At 42.5% G+C, this 19,776-nt stretch overlaps 1 protein-coding gene across 2 annotated transcripts in view; it reads left to right on the forward strand.

Annotated features, from left to right (window-relative positions):
• Positions 1 to 15,778: 15,778 nt before the first annotated feature.
• LOC135504992 (protein BEAN1-like) overlaps positions 15,779 to 19,776 on the forward strand; it is a 60,749-nt gene continuing 56,751 nt past the window's right edge. Inside the window, exons 1-3 of one of the 2 annotated variants that reach the window (XM_064923985.1) lie at positions 15,779 to 16,246; positions 16,330 to 16,400; positions 18,855 to 18,983. In XM_064923985.1, the coding sequence (XP_064780057.1) occupies positions 16,373 to 16,400; positions 18,855 to 18,983 (157 nt within the window). In that variant the 5' untranslated portion in view covers positions 15,779 to 16,246; positions 16,330 to 16,372. Of the gene's footprint in view, positions 16,247 to 16,329; positions 16,401 to 18,854; positions 18,984 to 19,776 lie in introns of those variants that run through there. The other variant, XM_064923993.1, reaches the window with a different exon arrangement.

Raw genomic sequence — 19,776 nt, forward strand, 5'->3', positions numbered from 1 at the left:
TTGGCCTCTTGTAATTGTAAAGTCATTATTGTATGAGAGGGTCATCTTCAGGTGAGGCTCAGTCTTCAGGTCCAACAGCAGCTACAGTCCCTGAGGTCTAGAAAGTACACGGGAGGACTGTGTGTGTGTGTGTGTGTGTGAGATTGCGAAGATAACAGAGAGACGAGGGGAAATGCCTCAGTGATGTCACGCCCTCAAACTCCCGGGACTGAAAGAAAACAGCCAGTAGGGAACTTCCTGAAGCTTCATATGTCCTCACATTTTTGTTTGAAATGACCAGGAAATTGTTGGGCCTCTCAGGACCTCTGATATATGGTGAGTGCCGCTGTGAATTTGGGCCTTATGAGTCATTGTTTTAATACTGGGGGAAGCTATGTGCTGAAAATACTTTGATTCTGAGGCCTGAGGACTGTGAACCTTGACCAAAAATCTCTTCATCACAGCACAGGAAGTGCAAGGGGCAAATTAGAGGGAAAGTGTGTCATTTTGAATGTTTTAAGTGGCCACAATTTGGAACAAAAAAAACTATTCAGTTGTAACTCAGCTATGTTCAGTTGCACTCTGTGATATGTTTCAACAGAGTGCTGAACTCTCATAACTGTTAGACAGGTGTAGTTTGCTCAAGTGAACACTGGGAGACAGTAAAATGTTACGAATGCAAGAGGTAACATTTTAGATGAATGGCAACGCTTTTGCAGAGAATAGATTCACTCTCTCCATTGTCAGTGGAGAAACAATGAGGCTTTTTTTTTGCCTGACCACTTGTTGGTTTGCCATCATGTCAGTGTTTGTCATCCAGCATCAAAACATACACAACTCAAATTCAAAACAAACTAATTCCCGAGACATACTGCGACGGCGTCATGGCTAAATCATTAGTACAATGATGAGCCAGCCACCTTCAAACAGTAAATAACAACAAAATCAAGGAGAATGAGATAAACAATCTCAGGGGATATCCCCTTTTCCCTGTCCAGTCCATACTGCTACGGAATGCAACAATAGAGTTAGTTAGAGTACGTCTCCTATTCCTATTCCGGGTCACCCTGCCCATTCCTATCCACGGACTATCTGACCACTCCACCTGTCGCTCCACCACCTCAGACAACCTTTCTGTGGTCGCTGCCTGGCAGACACAGAGATAAATATAACAGCTGGGAAGAAATAGCCAGTTACTGGGGGAAGCAGCCAGGGCACCGATATATACACACACACACACACACACGCAAGCGCGCACACACACACAGTGACACTGAGATAAAAACATTGTCTATCCCTATATTCATGGTTTTAATAGTGATAATGTGTTTATTTATTTTTGTGCTATGGAGGAATGAGGATAAAGGGACCCAGGTCCTCCTCTCGTTGTCACCACAACTACATACATAAACATGGCTGAGGAAAATATCCAATTTGGCAGTCCCATTTGTACATGTCTGCACTGTTTTAAAGAGACAGCTGGATTGCTTAAATTATCGCTCTTCTAATTACCCCTGCAGGACAAATTCCTCACTTAGAAGCGCATGCAACATAAACACAGTAACACTGCTGTGGTTCCCGTCGGATTAAAGAGACAGGGGTATCAATTATTAAATATCAGGCCCTAACAACATCAGAGTATCTCTGAATTTGTTGTCACGTCAGCAACACCCCGTGGGCAACGCCCATACCCCCGACCTGCGCCCCAGCACTTTGGATTGACAGATCAAACAGATGCAGTGTGAACTGAGATGACACCAGCATCTGATCTGAAGATGTGGAGACAAATACCTGAGGGAAGAAGCCCTAGTGCCGCCATACTTGGTTGTTTCAGCCTCAGTGGACGAAATGAGTTCTAATGTCTGAGATGAGGAACTAGGAGTATTGGAGACGTCCCATTACCCATTAAACACCAGCAGGGGGCAATATACTAGCTAGACCTCGCGACCATAACCCATTCCCTCATACTGTATTGTCGAGCCCAGTGGTTCCCAAACTTTTTATAGTCCCGTACCCCTTAAAACATTCAACCTCCAGCTGCGTACCCCCTCTAGCACCAGGGTCAGCGCACTCTCAAATGTTGTTTTTGTGCCATAATTGTAAGCCAGCCACACACACTATACAATACATTTATTAAACATAAGAATGAGTGTGAGTTTTTGTCACCACCTGGATTGTGGGAAGTGACAAAGAGCTCTTATAGGACCAGGGCACAAATAATAACATCATAATAATAAATAATTTTGCTCTTTATTTAGCCATCCTACATATAAAGCCTTATTTGTTCATCAAAAATTGTGAATAACTCACCACAGGTTAATGAGAAGGGTGTGTTTGAAAGGATGCATATAACTCTGCAATGTTAGGTTGTAGGTTGAGTCTCAGTCTTAAATCACTTTCCACACACAGCCTGTGCCTGTATTTAGTTTTCATGCTAGTGAGGGCTGAGAATCCACTCTCACATAGGTACATGGTCGCTAAGGGCATCGGTGTCTTAACAGCGCAATTTGCCAAGGCAGGATACAATTTGCCAAGGCAGCGCAGCCCTATCCAGAAATCTGGAAGTGGCTTCTGATTAAATTCCATTGTCCCAGAACTGCTTGTTGCAATTTTGATGAGACTCTCTTGTTCAGATATTGGTAAGTGGAATAGAGGCAGGGCATGAAAGGGATAACAAATCCTGTTGTTTGTGTCGTCCATTTCAGGAAAGTACCTGCTTAATTGCGCACCCAGCTCACTCAGGTGCTTCATTATATCACATTTGACATTGTCCGTAAGCTTGAGTTCATTTGCACACAAAAATCCTATAATGATGGAAAGACCTGTGTGTTGTCCTTGTTAATGCAGACAGAGAAGAGCTCCAACGTCATCATAGCCTCAATTTTGTCCCACACATTGAATATAGTTGCGGAGAGTCCCTGTAATCCGAGATTCAGATCATTCAGGCGAGAAAAAACATCACCCAGAAAGGCCAGTCGTGTGAGAAACGCAAGCAGTCAGACAAGTGAAAATTTTGGTCAGTAAAGAAAACTTTAAGCTCGTCTCTCAATAAAAATTTTAAAAACGTGTCAATACTTTGCCCCTTGATAACCAGCACACTTCTGTATGTTGTAAAAGCGTTACATGGTCGCTGCCCATATCATTGTATAATGCAGAAAATACACATGAGTTCAGGGGCCTTGATATAGCAAAGTTTACCATTTTCACTATTAGTGTCCAAAACATCTTTCAAGCTGTCAGGCATTCCCTTGGCAGCAAGAGCGTCTTGATGGATGCTGCAGTGTACCCAAGTGGCGTCGGGAGCAACTTCTTTCATGCGTGTTACCACTCCACTATTTGCCTGTCATTGCTTTTGTGCAATCAGTACAGATACCAACACATCTTGACTACCAAAGTCCATTTGATGTCACAAATATCCTCTCCTGTTGTCCTGGTTTCCAGTGGTTTGCAGAAGAGGATGTCTTCATTAATTGACCCCACATAAACGTAATGGACATATACCAGGAGCTGTGCCAGGCCTGCCACGTCTGTTGACTCATCCAGCTGTAACGCGTAGAATTCACTGGCTTGTATGCGAAGCAGTAATTGTTTCATAACATCTCCTTCCATGTCACTGATGCGTTGTGAAACAGTGTTGTTTGATGAAGGCATTGTCTGTATCGTTTTTTGGGCCTTTCCCCCCAGCATTGTCCCAGCCATATCCGCAGCAGCAGGAAGAATTAAGTCCTAGACACTCGGTAGCACACCATATAAGACGCTTCTAGCCCCTTCTTATTAATGTTGCTTTTATACATGTCGTACTACTCGAAAGTCATCGTAATTCTTGCTCAATAAACTCCTGTGGCTTATTTTTCAAATTGGCATTTTTAGTTTCTAAATGTCTGCCCAAGAGTGAAGGTTTCCCGCGAGAGATTAATGGTTAATGTGATTGGATGTTAATTATTTGACTAGGCTACCTGTATTGGACATTGTGTCGTTATTTCGCTGAACACTAGATGGTTTAATTTGATTTCTGGCAGTGAAACGAGGCTACTCAGGCGAGAGAAAAAAAACACCAAAATGTATAACCCCGTTGGAAAATCTAAACGGACTGTTAGAAAATGAGAATCACATTTTTTGGGGCGTACCCCCGATGGCATTACATATACCCCAGTTTGGGAATAGCCGGTGTAGACCACAGTCTGCGCATCACAGCATATATCACTATGCATCAGTAAACTTGTCCTTTATTTATCTAGCTAGTTGCAACTAGTTCCACAATACTAATGTACTCCAATGGTGCCCCAATGTAATAATAATAATTCATTTGTAGAGTGCATTGACCCATGGTCAATGTCCAAATTTCATCACCTATTGGGATTGAGGTTGGTGGAGATACCTTGACAAAGATACAATTGTTCTACCTCTGTTTTTAGGCAAGTAAAAGACAGTACCGTGCAGTATCGAAGAGCCCTTACTGCTGCTCGATCATCCTATTTTTCCAACTTAATTGAGGAAAATAAGAACAATCCGAAATGTATTTTTGATACTGTCGCAAAGCTAACTAAAAAGCAGCATTCCCCAAGTGAGGATGGCTTTCACTTCAGCAGTAATAAATTCATGAACTTCTTTGAGGAAAAGATCATGATTATTAGAAAGCAAATTATGGACTCCTCTTTAAATCTGCGTATTCCTTCAAAGCTCAGTTGTCCTGAGTCTGCACAACTCTGCCAGGACCTAGGATCAAGGGAGACACTCAAGTGTTTTAGTACTATATCTCTTGACACAATAATGAAAATAATCATGGCCTCTAAACCTTCAAGCTGCATACTGGACCCTATTCCAATGAAACTACTGAAAGAGCTGCTTCCTGTGCTTGGCCCTCCTATGTTGAACATAATAAATGGCTCTCTATCCACCGGATGTGTACCAAACTCACTAAAAGTGACAGTAATAAAGCCTCTCTTGAAAAAGCCAAACCTTGACCCAGAAAATATAAAAGAAGGAAGCAACTCACTGCCTTACTGAAGACAAACAATGTATACAAAATGCTTCAGTTTGGTTTTAGACCCCATCATAGCACTGAGACTGCACTTGTGAAGGTGGTAAATTACCTTTTAATGGCATCAGACCGAGGCTCTGCATCTGTCCTCGTGCTCCTAGACCTTAGTGCTGCTTTTGATACCATCGATCGCCATATTATTTTGGAGAGATTGGAAACCCAAATTGGTCTACACGGACAAGTTCTGGCCTGGTTTAGATCTTATCTTTTGGAAAGATATCAGTTTGTCTCTGTGAATGGCTTGTCCTCTGATAAATCAACTGTAAATGTTGGTGTTCCTCAAGGTTCCGTTTTAGGACCACTATTGTTTTCACTATATATTTTACCTCTTGGGGATGTCATTTGAAAACGTAATGTTAACTTTCACTGCTATGCGGATGACACACAGCTGTACATTTCAATGAAACATGGTGAAGCCCCAAAATTGCCCTCGCTTGAAGCCTGTGTTTCAGACATAAGGACGTGGATGGCTGCAAACGTTCTACTTTTACACTTGGACAAAACAGAGATGCTTGTTCTAGGTCCCAAGAAACAAAGAGATCTTCTGTTGAATCTGACAATTAATCTTAATGGTTGTACAGTCGTCTCAAATAAAACTGTGAAGGACCTCGGCGTTACTCTGGACCCTGATCTCTCTTTTGACGAAAATATCAAGACTGTTTCAAGGACAGCTTTTTTCCCATCTACGTAACATTGAAAAAATCAGACACTTTCTGTCCAAAAATGATGCAGAAAAATGTATCCATGCTTTTGTTACTTCTAGGTTAGACTACTGCAATGCTCTACTTTCCAGCTACCCGGATAAAGCACTAAATAAAATTCAGTTAGTGCTAAATACGGCTGCTAGAATCCTGACTAGAACCAAAAAATGTGATCACCTTACTCCAGTGCTAGCCTCCCTACACTGGCTTCCTGTCAAGGCAAGGGCTTATTTCAAGGTTTTACTGCTAACCTACAAAGCATTACATGGGCTTGCTCCTACCTATCTCTCTGATTTGGTCCTGCCGTACATACCTACACGTACGCTATGGTCACAAGACGCAGGCCTCCTAAATGTCCTTAGAATTTGTAAGCAAACAGCTGGAGGCAGGGCTTTCTCCTATAGAGCTCCATTTTTATGGAATGGTCTGCCTACCCATGTGAGAGACGCAATCTCGGTTTCAACCTTTAGGTTTTTACTGAAGACTCTTCAGTGGGTCATATGATTGAGTGTAGTCTGGCCCAGGAGTGTGAAGGTGAACGGAAAGGCTCTGGAGCAACGAACCGCCCTTGCTGTCTCTGCCTGGCCGGTTCCACTCTTTCCACTGGGATTCTCTGCCTCTAACCCAATTATAGGGGCGGAGTCACTGGGTTACTGGTGCTCTTTCATGCCGTCCCTAGGAGGGGTGCGTCACTTGAGTGGGTTGAGTAACTGATGTGATCTTCATGTCTGGGTTGGCGCCCCCCCCCCTTGGGTTGTGCCGTGGCGGAGATCTTTGTGGGCTATACTCAGGCTTGTCTCAGGATGGTAAGTTGGTGGTTGAAGATATGGGGTTGGGGGTGGGGTTATATCCTTCTTGTTTGGCCCTGTCCGGGGGTATCATCGGATGGGGCCACAGTGTCTCCTGACCCCTCCTGTCTCAGCCTCCAGTATTTATGCTGCAGTAGTTTATGTGGCGGGGGACTTGGATCAGTTTATTATATCTGGAGTACTTCTCCTGTCTTATCCGGTGTCCTGTGTGAATTTAAGTATGCTCTCTCTAATTCTCTCTTTCTCTCTTTCTTTCTCTCTCTCTCGGAGGACCTGAGCCCTAGGACCATGCCTCATGATGACCTGGCATGATGACTCCTTGCTGTCCCCAGTCCACCTGGCCGTGCTGCTGCTCCAGTTTCAACTGTTCTGCCTGCGGCTATGGAATCCTGACCTATTCACCGGATGTGCTACCTGTCCCAGACCTATTATTTGACCTACATCTTGGCCATGTTCTGTTATAATCTCCACCCGGCACAGCCAGAAGAGGACTGGCCACCCCTCATAGCCTGGTTCCTCTCTAGATTTCTTCCTAGGTTTTGGCCTTTCTAGGGAGTTTTTCCGAGCCAACGTCCTTCACCACTTGCATTGCTTGCTGTTTGGGGTTTTAGGCTGGGTTTCTGTACAGCACTTTGAGATATCAACTGATGTACGAAGGGCTATATAAATACATTTGATTTGATTTGAAGTGGAATCTGTGGGTTCATTCAAATGTGAGCATAAATGCATCATTAACCTATACATGAGATCAAATATTAATACCATGCACCATGCTTGCTGAACAAATTAGCTCAATAATATAGATAATCAATGCAGATCTCCAGCCCATGTGCAGCATGTTACATTTCCTGCTGGGTGTAGCATAATGATGCTGGATTGAATGGCATCTGAAATTACATTGCATACACACAGTGCATTTGAAAAGTATTAAGGGTTCCCTTTACTTTTTCCACATTTTGTTACATTACAGCCTTATACTAAAATGTATTAAATACTTTCCCCCTCATCAATCTATGTACAATGCCCCATAATGACAAAGCAACATTTTTGCAAATTTATAAAAAATATCCCATTCACATTTACTTTACTCAGTACTTTGTTGAAGCACCTTTGGCAGCAATTACAGCCTCAAGTCTTCTTGGGTATGACACTACAAGCTTGGCACACCTGTATTTGGGGAGTTTCTTCTATTCTTCTCTGCAGATCCTCTCAAGCTCTGCCAGGTTGGATGGGGAGAGTCACTGCACAACTATTTTCAGGTCTCTCCATAGATGTTTTATCGTGTTCAAGTTTGGGCTCTAGCTGGGCCACTCAAGAACATTCGGAGACTTGTCCTGAAGCCACTCCTGCGTTGTCTTGGCTGTGTACTTAGGGTCGTTGTCCTGTTGGAAGATGAACCTTTGCCCCAGTCTGAGGTCCTGAGCACTATGGAGCAGCTTTTCATCAAGGATACCTCTGTACATTGCTCTGTTCCTCTTACCCTCAATCCTGACTAGTCTTCCAGTCCCTTCTTCTGAAAAACATCCCCACAGCATGATGCTGCCACCACCATGCTTCACCGTAGGGATGGTGTCAGGTTTATTAGAGACGTGAAGCTTGGGATTCAGGCCAAAGAGTTCAATCTTGGTTTCATCAAACCAGAGAATCTTGTTTCTCATGGTGTGAGAGTCCTTTAGGTGACTTTTGGCAAACTCCAAGCAGGCTGTCATGTGGCTTTTACTGAGGAGTGGCTTCCGTCTGGTCACTCTACCATAAAGGCCTGATTGGTGGAGTGCTGTAGAGATGGTTGTCGTTCTGGAAGGTTCTCCCATATCCACAGAGGAACTCTGGAGCTCTGTCAGAGTGACCATCCCTGACCAAGGCCCCACTCCCCCAATTTCTCAGTTTGGCCGGGCGGCCAGCTCTAGGAAGAGTCTTGGCGGTGCCAAACTTCTCCCATTTAAGAATGATGGAGGCCACTGTGTTCTTGTGGACCTTCAATGCTGCAGAATTATTTTGGTACCCTAACCAGATCTATGTTTCTACACAATCCTGTCTCAGAGCTCTATGGACAATTCCTTCGACCTCATGGCTTGGTTTCTTCTCTGACATACACTGTCAACTGTGGGACTTTAAATAGACAGATGTATGCCTTTCTAAATCATGTCCAATCAATTGAATTTACCACAGGTGGACTCCAATCAAGTTGTAGAAACATCTCAAGGGTGATCAATGTAAACAGGATGCACCTGAGCTCAATTTCGAGTCACACAGAAAAGGGTCTGAATACTTGTGTAAATAAGCTATTTCAGATTTTTGCAAAAAGTTAAAAATAAATAAATAAATAAAAGTTTTTGCTTTGTCATTATGGGGTATTGTGTGTAGACTGATGAGGAAAAAACTATTTAATCAATTTTAGAATAAGGTTGTAGACGCAACAAAATGTGGAAAAAATCAAGGTGTTTGAATACTTTCCGAATGCACTCTACATGCTGAAGCCATCCCATGCATGTGTCATCTGTCTCAATTTATTTCAGGGCTAGCGCTTCCTTACAGAATATGACATGCTTGCAAATGGCTCCTGATGAGAATTGATTTGATTTCATCTCTCCAAGGAGGAGGAGGTGGACTGAAACAAAACGAAAAGTGAAGGTCATGCAAGCCAAGTCATTTTGTTCCCCTGTTACATCCTCTCTTTGTTTCAGATTTGATCTCCTCAGTACATCTCCCTCCTTATCGCACATCCTCTCACCCGAAACATGACATGCTGTCACGACTTCCGCCGAAGTCGCCCCTTCTCCTTGTTCGGGTGGTGTTCGGCGGTCGACGTCACCGGCTTTCTAGTCACCACCGATCCATGGTTCAGTTTCGTTTTGTTTTGTCTGTATTACACACACACCTGGTTTCAATTCTCATATCATGTTCCTTATTTAACCCTCTGGCATACATTTCTGTTCTGTTTGTGATTGTTGGTGTCTTAAGTGGTTGTAGTATGTGCTAGTGTATATGTATATTCCTATTTGGAATTTTTGCTTGACTTTTTGAGTAAACTCCGTTGTGTTGCTCAATAACTGTGTCCTGCGCCTGACTCTGCTACATCTCTGCACCCAATCGCTGACACATGCTCAGCTTTCATCTACAACACAACAATATTACTTAGAAGATGCTATTCATCTTTCAAAAGATGATAGAGCTTTTCCATAGTGGATGGCAGTCCTACATGGGAAGGACTGTAAACGTAAACCTTCCCCCCTCTCGCCAACCGGAATGTGTCTTCCACCTCAATGCCTTCCCAGAGTGCAATCAGATCCTGTTTTCTAGTCTTTCACCTCCTCCTTACTCACCCAGACTCTCATATAGTGTACACGTACAGTGCTAAGACACACACACTCAGTCACTAACTCATCCAAATGTACCAAATCTCCTATATTACTACTAAGAAATAAATCCTCTGCCTCAAAAATCAGATTTTTTTCTCTCTCTCACACACAGTAAAATCCCTCCTGTACTTTGTATCATTTTCCAAACATACTTAATCCATACAAAGTCAACAATGTGATGTTGTGACTGAACAGAGATTACAGATCAGATGGCCTGTGTGTGCCCTGAGCGGTCTGTGACCTACCTGTCTCTCTCACGTGTCACTCCACAAAGCATCTGTCCACAGCAGCAGCAGCAGTCCAGCTCCAGGGAGGGCAGGGCATGTCATCGCTGGCTGTACTCCTCCAAATATATGGCCCCAGCTCTGAGTCTCTGGGGAGGAAAGAGAGAGTGTGTCTGAGTCCAAAAGCTAAATCCTAATCTTTCTGTTTTATGTCAACTGTAGTTGTGGAAAGGTCCCATGGTACGGACCCCTGCAGAACATAGCCTTCATAGTGGGATTAATAAATATGAAGACTGTATGCTACAGGTTATTCCGCTGTCCTGGTTTAGGGAATACAAATGTCCTGATATGACTCTGTCAGTACACAGGCATCTGAGTTTATTGCGCTGAAATCTGACTAATCCGCCACGTTGTCTGATTTAAAGGGACCTGGTGAATTCTTGTTAAAGCAATAGCTTTTGTTTACGTATATATCCCTGCTTGACACTTCAGTGAATAAAGTCTGCCTGCACACATCTGCAGTGTACAGCAACACCCCGTCTGGGTATCTGTTTTGTTCTATATCCCCATCGGTGTGAGTGTTCATTGTTGACGTGAAGCAAAGATTCATATACTCATCTTTTTCTGCTGACGAAGAACAAAGGGCAGCAAATATACTTTAAAATCACAGACGGGTTCATAACTGACTATGAGCAGTTGACATCAACAACTAACTACACAATAGCACATTTCTATGTCAATATAATAGTTCCCATTCCTTTCTTAAAGTACCCTCACTCCTTCTTCCACTTCAGTATACCTCCGTTCTCCTTACTTTTCAAATCTATGGTGACATTTTCAATGCCAAGTGCACATAGAGCACCTTTTTTTGCCTTTACAATGGCCTGCTTTGGTGAAAGTATCCTTTCAGTGCTAAGTAGGGAGACTTTGCCGACCGCCAGCAGTAGTTTTACAGGCTGAAATATTTATAGCTGTGTCTGCTTGCTGATGCTGCAGTGCAGATGAAAAAGGACTGGCAATGACTGACAGGCATGGCCATCAAGCCCCCAGTCACCACCTTACAATTCCCTTATCACAGCTCGCTGTTTAGGCTAGTGCCTGTCTGTCGCAGCCAAAACATTGAACAAGGTGACAGTGGTCCCCAGCTAAATGCGAGATCATTACCTTAACCTCCGCCATTGATCCTATCTCCCTGCTCAGAATGTGTCAGAGTTAATTAAAGCTAGTGCAGGCTGTGACAACTGTGACATCCAACACAAAGACGCCGGACCGTTACCTGAACACCACAGGAGGTTGGTGGCACCTTAATTGGGGAGGACGGGCTCGTGGCAATGGCTGGAGCGGAATCAGAGGAATGGTATCAAATACATTAAACACATGGTTTCTATTTGTTTGATGTCATTCCATTAACTCTGTTCCAGACATTACTATGCACTGTCCTCCCCCCACCAGGCTCCACTGCTGAACACATCTCAGGAGGAGATGGAAAGAGGCATAGGATATCTATCGCTTTAAAGGAAAACTCCACCCAAAAACGATATTTTCGTATTTGTTTCATTAGTCCATTGTTGATGTAGTCCTAAAATATTTTGCATGTCAGCAATCAGGTTTTCAAGATATATAACTTTCAAAATACAGAAATACATTTTGCATCACATGATGTTATGGGTGGAATTTTCCTTTAAGGTGGCAATCAGCAGTAGAAACAATATTATATGTTCCTAAAACGGCGATGCTTGACAATGTTCCACTGTAGTAGCCTATTGCCACACCAAAGTCCTAGAATTGACCAGTGGTTCCAAACCTGGGGTACTAGGGCCCCTGGGGGTACTTGGCCTCTCCACAGGGGTTACTTGAGGAGACTCAAGATACCATAGACTTAGGCCTACTAGTAAAATGTACATGAGGGGGTAGTTCAGGAATACTCTGGGTAGAGCTAAATTCAATTGATGGTAGGCGACAGGAACCGAAAAAAAGTTTGGAGCCACTGGCCTAGCCCTAGACTCCACCACCCGAACATGACACTCCTCAACAAATTTGTAAAGCTCACAGAGTGCACGCATATTATTGTTTATGCTACTAGTGACATCACAACATCTACAGAAATAAAACAACTTACTGAAAGATTGAAACCATTTATTGTTTAATATAAAAGTTACATTTCATTGCCAACCTGTGTTTGATGTTTGTATTGGCATGTTTTTTAGGGGGCGTGCGCATCATTACTTACTACTTCATCATTAGGCCTATAGGCTATCACGTCAGTGATGGCGGTAATTATTCCATTATGGTCAAATGTTGTTCCATTGCAATGAATTCCTTTCTGCATAAGTCAGTGACTGCAGTAATGATTATTCGTGTCTGATTTGTAAAAGCTTGTTTGTCAGTAGCTAGGTTTCTATCCAATTGGTGACAGATTTGCATGCAAATATCTAAAATCTGTATGTGTGTACTAGCTATAGCTAGCCACCGTTTTTCGCCCCGCCTCTTCTTCTGTGGGGTTTATCGGAGGTTGGCATCCAACGTTATGGTCCATTGCCACCATCTACTGTACTGAAGCGCCCCTGCCCCCAGCCTATGTACCAGGGTCATAGCTTCAAAAATGCACCCCCCCAAAAAAGTATAAAGAGGGTTCCTGCAGATGCAGGAATGCCCACACGCAGGAACGCCCCGAAATGCGGGCTGCAGTTGCACCCATCTCTAATAAACTGTATGCTTTCCCGAGTCGTAGTGGAAGGACCACACAACATATCATTGCGTGACTCCAAGCTTACTTTGATATGGTTATTATATCAATATTTGCGGATAAAGATGTATCCACCACCATTTCTCGCATAATTAATTTCACAGACACAAAAAGATCCCACCTTGTCTAGCATATTTTGTTTTGTCGACATTTGGAAGGTTTACCATCCTGTCATGACATTTTTCATTTGGCATGTACTTTACTTGCATAAAAAAGTTGGATGGAAGCATGGTTTATTTAAGCTTCTTTATTGTGCCCATTTTGACCAGTCTTTGAAAAACCTAACTGTTTGTGTGTTTACTGTTCAGCCCGTGTTGGGAATGTCTGTTCAGGCTATATACCATCCTCGTCATTATTTACATGTTAGTCATTTTAGCAGACACTCTTATCCAGAGTGACTTAAAGGAGCAAACTGGTTAAGTGCCTTGCTTAAGGGCACATCAACAGATTGTTCACCCTAGTTGGCTTGGGGATTTGAACCAGCACCCTTTTGGTTACTGGTCCAACACTCTTAACTACTATAGCGCTTGTTATACTCATTGCTCAGGTGTTATACTCATTGCCTTTTTGAGTTCAGTAGATTGGTATGTATTGTATTTAGCCTCTTGTAAATATCATTGAACATTTTGGACAATTCCTTTTTGCACTAGGCCTATCATCACCGGGCTGCACTCTAAATGAAACCGGCCGTATTTGCACCATATTTGTGTTCTCTGGCTTCCCTGTGTTCTCGAACCCTCCTAACTGGACTGGCAGATCCCGTAATATGGTAACACAACGGATATGTTCTCCTCTATCAGACTAACTCTGTCCGGTGGTGGAAAAACTACCCAATTGTAATACTTGAGTATTACTCAAGTAGATTTCTATTTGGATGTCATGTAATGGACATACACAAAATAGTCCAAATTGGTAAAGTCAAATGAAAAAAATGACTTTTTCAAAAAATACATAAAAATACAGAAAACGGAAAAGTGGTGCGTGGATATATATTCACCCCCTTTGCTATGAAGCCCCTAAATAAGATCTGGTGCAACCAATTACCTTCAGAAGTCACATAATTCGTTAAATAAAGTCCACCTGTGTGCAATCTAAGTATCACATGATCTCTCACATTATCTCAGTATATATACACCTGAAAGGCCCCAAAGTCTGCATCACCAGTAAGCAAGGGGCACCACCAAGCAAGTGGCACCACCAAGCAAGTGGCAACATGAAGACCAAGGAGCTCTCCAAACAGGGTCAGAGACAAAGTTGCGGAGAAGTACAGATCAGGGTTGGATAATAAAAAAATATCAGAAACTTTGAACATCCCACATAGCACCATTAAATACTTTATCAAAAATGTTTAAGAATATGGCACCACAACAAACCTGCCAAGAGAGGGCCGCCCACCAAAACTCACAGACCAGGCAAGGAGGGCATCAATCAGAGAGGCAACAAAGTTACCAAAGACAACCCTGAATGAGCTGCAAAGCTCCACAGCGGAGATTGGAGTATCTGTCCGTAGGACCACTTTAAGCCGTACACTCCACAGAGCTGGGATTTACAGAAGAGTGGACAGAAACAAGCCATTGCTTAGAGAAAAAAATAAGCAAACACGTTTGGTGTTCACCAACAGGCATGTGGGAGACTCCCCAAACACAAGAGTGGTTTAAGGGGAAAGATTTAAATGTCTTGGAATGGCATAGTCAAAGCCCAGACCTCAAACCAATTGAAAATCTGTGGTATGACTTAAAGAATGCTGTACACCAGCATAACCCATTCAACTTGAAGGAGCTACAGTAGTTTTGCCTTGAAGAATGGGCAGAAATCCCCGTGGCTAGATGTGCCAAGCTTATAGAGACATACTCCAAGAGACTTGCAGCTGTAATTGCTGCAAAAGGTGGCTCTACAAAGTATTGACTTTGGGGGGGTGAATAGTTATACAAGAATCTACCTGCAGTAGAGCATGCTGGGAAAAAATATATAATTTGTTATCATATCTAAAATATATATATTTATATATGTGACTTCTCATTTATTTTTGAGTCAATACCACATTTTCATTGACTGAGTTCCGCTTACCATAAATATTTGGTTAAAAATGCCTTTGGATTTACAGTGCATTCATTTACTAATCCAAATGCTATCATGTTTATGGTTATGGTTACATTGTCCTTATCATGTACACAGAATTACAATTTCCTTCAGCAAACAGACATAATGGGAAGAATGCATCATAATATACGCCACCAGCAAGCCTTTTGGGCAATGCATTATATCACCAGTAGGGGTGGCTAACACACTTAGCATGAAATATTTGTAATACCCCACATCAACTTCATGAATTGTAATTCATTCAAAAATGGAACACATTCCTAATATTTTTTTGTCTTGTCCATTCACCCTCTGAATGGCACACATACACAATCCATGTCTCAGTTGTCTCAAAAATCCTTCTTTAATCTGTCTCCTCCCTTTCATCTACACTGATTGAAGTGGATTTAATACGTGACATCAATAAGGGATCATAGCATTCACTTGGGTTCACTTTGTCAGTCTATGTCATGGAAAGAGCAGGTGCTCTTGATGTTTTGTATACTCAGTGTATGTCTAGTGTCTTTTCGCAAGTTATTACTTAACGTAAAAATGAAAAATGTCCATTATAGTCAATGAAAATTCTTGAATTGGAATTTCCCAATTTGATTAAACTGAAATGGTGTTTGACTCCAATCTCCTCTTATTCAGTATCCTCCTATGTAGTAATACATGAATAAACAGTGAATAAAGTGGATAACAGTCGAAATGTGTGGATGTCAGAAGACAGTTTACATAATAATACATAATACTGTCATAAGACAGTTTACATCATATTTTTTTTTTTACAAATACTGTAAACGTAACATTAAAACAGACCATTTTGGTGCTCTTACATCCTGGGACGTTCATATTGTATTTCCCCGTTTGTCTGCGAAATGGTAACCATCCATCTGCCCTTATGTCATTTGTAAACAAACTACAGTGGTGGCACATGACTGCCGCTGGCCGCTTGTCATCTAAATTAAATATGGCATTATAATACTGTGCGTTGGATAACTGAGCGCTGCAAACGACCTACCACGTTCGCAGCCATGGTGGGACATAGAAGATGCTTCTTGCTGCAGTGTTTGATTTTGACGGCTTTTGAAGGCATTTGGTTTACATGCTCGATGGTTACACCAGGGATATTAGAAAAACTCTAGTATTATCTAGTATCTACTGTGCTAACGGAAGTTTAATGAGTGATATTCTTGCTATTTTTGGCCAGGTGGGCCATGTCTCGGGTCGACAGCGCGCGTGTTTGAGTTGGAATTTGGACCAGGGAAGGTGTTCTGGTGGTTTTCGCACCAGATATAACGTGGCACCGTAAGATATCTTAACCCCTTTTAATTAACCACGATTTTTTTCTTCGAATTAAACGAGTAATATTTCTGCTGGCATTTGGGTAGGTAGGCTATCCGAAATCGAAGGACAAGAAAACACCTGCATCACATGGGGATATTTTTAGACCGGTTGGTGGGTACGTACTATATCACTCTTTCCTCTTGTCCGATAAACTGTTGAATTTTGGGTTATAGACCTGTGATCTGCGTAGACTATTCCAGGTTGAGCATTCGAGCTTTTTTTTAGTTATGTTGTGTTGTGGGTATACCTTTAAAGATGTTTTCACCATTGAGATCATGGCATCCATGCACCATGCTTGGGCTTTCATAGAATGTTTCCCCAAAAATAATTGAAGTCATTAATATTTTCTCATTATTACTTTATGAGTTTGGTTTTTGTCCAAGGAAGGCCATGAATTGATGACTGACCCAAAATAGGCCAAATTGGGCTGTCACATAGGGCTAGCCCAAGATTGATGAGTATAGTGTATACAGGCACCAAGTGCTATGCACCTACCCCTGAGGAGTATGTAGAATGTAGCTAGAGAGCATTGCATTTATCTTCCAAACATCCCCAGAATCTATATGGCATAGTACATAGAGACAGAGCTCTGTGTGGAACTATACTTGTCCCATTTAAAGGGACTAGATGCATTTGAAATGTCCATGTTACTGTACAGCAAGACAGCCAGTTTAGAGGCCCATCTGGTTTCATATAAAATCCAAGTATCTATCCTAGTGCTCTATTAGTAGCTGTAGAGGATGATTCCAACCCACTGACTATGTTACATAATGTTCATGAGAAGTTATTACAATTCCATTGATTGTCCTCATTCCCATCCTCCTTTTTGGGCTCTTTTTCTACATATTGATCTGGGTATCCAGAAACTGTCCGATTCCGGGTTGGTAATTCCAACTAATCAACTCAATTTCTGCCTTTCGATAAATACAAAAAAAGACGGAGCTCACAAAGCAAAATGAATGAATGAAGTACTATCGATTTTTCTGCGGGGGGGGGATATAAAGTCTTATCTTGATCTTCACATTTTAGCTTGTCAATAATACGGTCACATCACCATGCAACTTGTGCTTTGATGTTGTGAGACAACTGGCGTGACTGCCTGAATATCTGATCTGTAGTCAGCTCTGCTGTAGTTTTCCCTCAGACGGTAATGGTCATGGCAGCCTGTTGACCAAAGCCAATATGCAGATGTTATTACTGTCTGGCTCAGTCCCACAGTCTGCCTTGGACCTGAAATACCAAGCCAAGCCAGGTCCAATCCCTGCATTAGCCTCGTTGGGCCTGGGCAGGAATGCCAAAGAGACAGGATGTGATGTCAGAGTCAGCCAAGAGGGAATAACACCTCAGTCACAGTAAAACAAAGTTGACACGACTACAAAATTAGATGAATGCTTCCTCTCTCTCTCTCTGTTTCACTCCTGCCCTGTACCTCTTCAGCTCTAGCACTGCACGTTCCCCTTGTCTCTGGCAACGCAATTGGAAGTTGCCAGGAACTACTCCAAAGCCTGTGAGTTTTCTCTGTGTTTTTACATGATGTTCCAATGCTCAGTACTGTACTTAACCCTGGCTTCTTATACAAGGGAATGGACAGGTTATATCATACATGGATGTGGGTATATGAATGTATGGTGCGTCTAATGTATAATATAGGACTCGTGGTCCGTGAACTAGAACCTAAGAGATTTTAGCAGCTGCCTGGAAGACGCAGCGTTATGTAAGAGCACTATGCACCTTTGGTTAGCATGACATTAGATACTCTGCTTTAAAACAGGACTTGAAACCTAATTCACAATGACAGGGGCTTTGTGATGGCAGGCAGTGCAGTCGTCCCTCATACCGTGTGCACCGAGTAAACGTCTTCGTATGTGACTCACCTCATTTGAATATGAAAACACACGTGCACACAGCGCTCAAAGTAGTGACCCACGTATAATACCGTGCACAATTCATTTACATATGGATTTTTTTTTAGAAACTAGAAAATGAAATCATTTCCACCTAGTTACAAATCCAGTGTCCAATCCAGTCCAGTGTCCGGACGCATTTTTTATGCCTCTGTCTCTAGAATGAAATAAGTTAGAGGTCGTTTCGTGAGGCAGCGCTAACTGGCATTAGCGCAATGACTGGAAGTCTATGGGTATCTGCTAGATGCCCATAGACTTCCAGTCATTGCACTAATTCTAGTTAGCAATTGCGCTAACTGCACGCAGAGCAATAGAAATTGTATCCACGAGTTCATCTGACTCTGGGGAAGTAGATAGATTCATTGCCAAAATCCCAAAGTATCCCTTTAATATTGTATGTAGAGGGGTCCTGGGATTGATCGGAACACTCAGACCCTGTGGTCATGTACCGGAAAGACTAATGAACACAGGGCAGCGTGGGTGGCCCCTTGGCTGCACACCACACACAAATCTTCACAAGTACACACATGCATGTGCCTCAGGCTCTATAAACAACAGGGAGCCTGTCACTCACATCACTCTCCTCCCTCTCTCTCTCTCTCTCTCTCTCTCTCTGTCTCCTTCTCCCCCCTCTCAATCTCCCTCCCTTCTGCCTGCCCTTGCAGATGAGGACATCGCCCTTCTGTGCAGAAGAGAGAAGCTCAAGTTCGGCACCTGCCTCATTAACCGGCTGAAATGTTACTATAAGAAGGACTGTGGAAGGGAGTACATGTTGATGAAATTAATCTGCTCAGGTAAGGGACACATCCTTGCATGTTTACTGCACATTTTTATGTTAATTGTCTTAATTGTTCTTGTCATGGTGTATACTAGACTGATTATCCACACAATATTTAAGCAATACGGCCTGAGGGGGTGTGGTATATGGCCAGTATACCACGGCTAAGGGCTGGATCCAGGCACTCCGCATCGCGTCATGCTGAAGAACAGCCCTAGCCGTTGTATATTGGCCATGTACCACAAACCCCTGAGGCGCCTTATTGCTATTATAAACTGGTTACCAACATAATTAGAACAGTAAAAATACATGTTTTGTCGTACCCGTGGCCAATCAGCATTCAGGGCTCGAACCACCCAGTTTGTAATATATGTATAATGACTAAGAACATGTAACTCTTCTTTTTAGAGAAACAATAATAACCATGGAAACATATGTCTGGGATGTGATTGAGAACATCTCTTTCTGTCTTTAGTTGATTAAATAGTGTAGTTGTAAGCTTCCTCTGGCACTCTTCAGCTCATCAATTTACCTGACAGGAATGCAGACCCCAGAGCCAATCCGCTGAGAACTGAACCACTTAAATAACGACCTAAGGTGTCTTAAATCTATGGTGATGTTCTAAAGTGGTAGCCGTTAGTGCTAGGAGTGTTGATTGACATAACTTCATTATATCACTGTATGTACAGCGTTATGGGAATAGACATGCCAGGCTGTCAAAATGACACCCAAAAAATGTTCCTGCTTAAAAATAAACGGGTGAATAAATTGATATTGCAAACGCGGGTTGTCATCCATCCTCAAAATGT

Source organism: Oncorhynchus masou, chromosome 2 (genome assembly GCF_036934945.1).
Source record: "Oncorhynchus masou masou isolate Uvic2021 chromosome 2, UVic_Omas_1.1, whole genome shotgun sequence".
NCBI classification, from domain to species: Eukaryota; Metazoa; Chordata; class Actinopteri; order Salmoniformes; family Salmonidae; genus Oncorhynchus; species Oncorhynchus masou.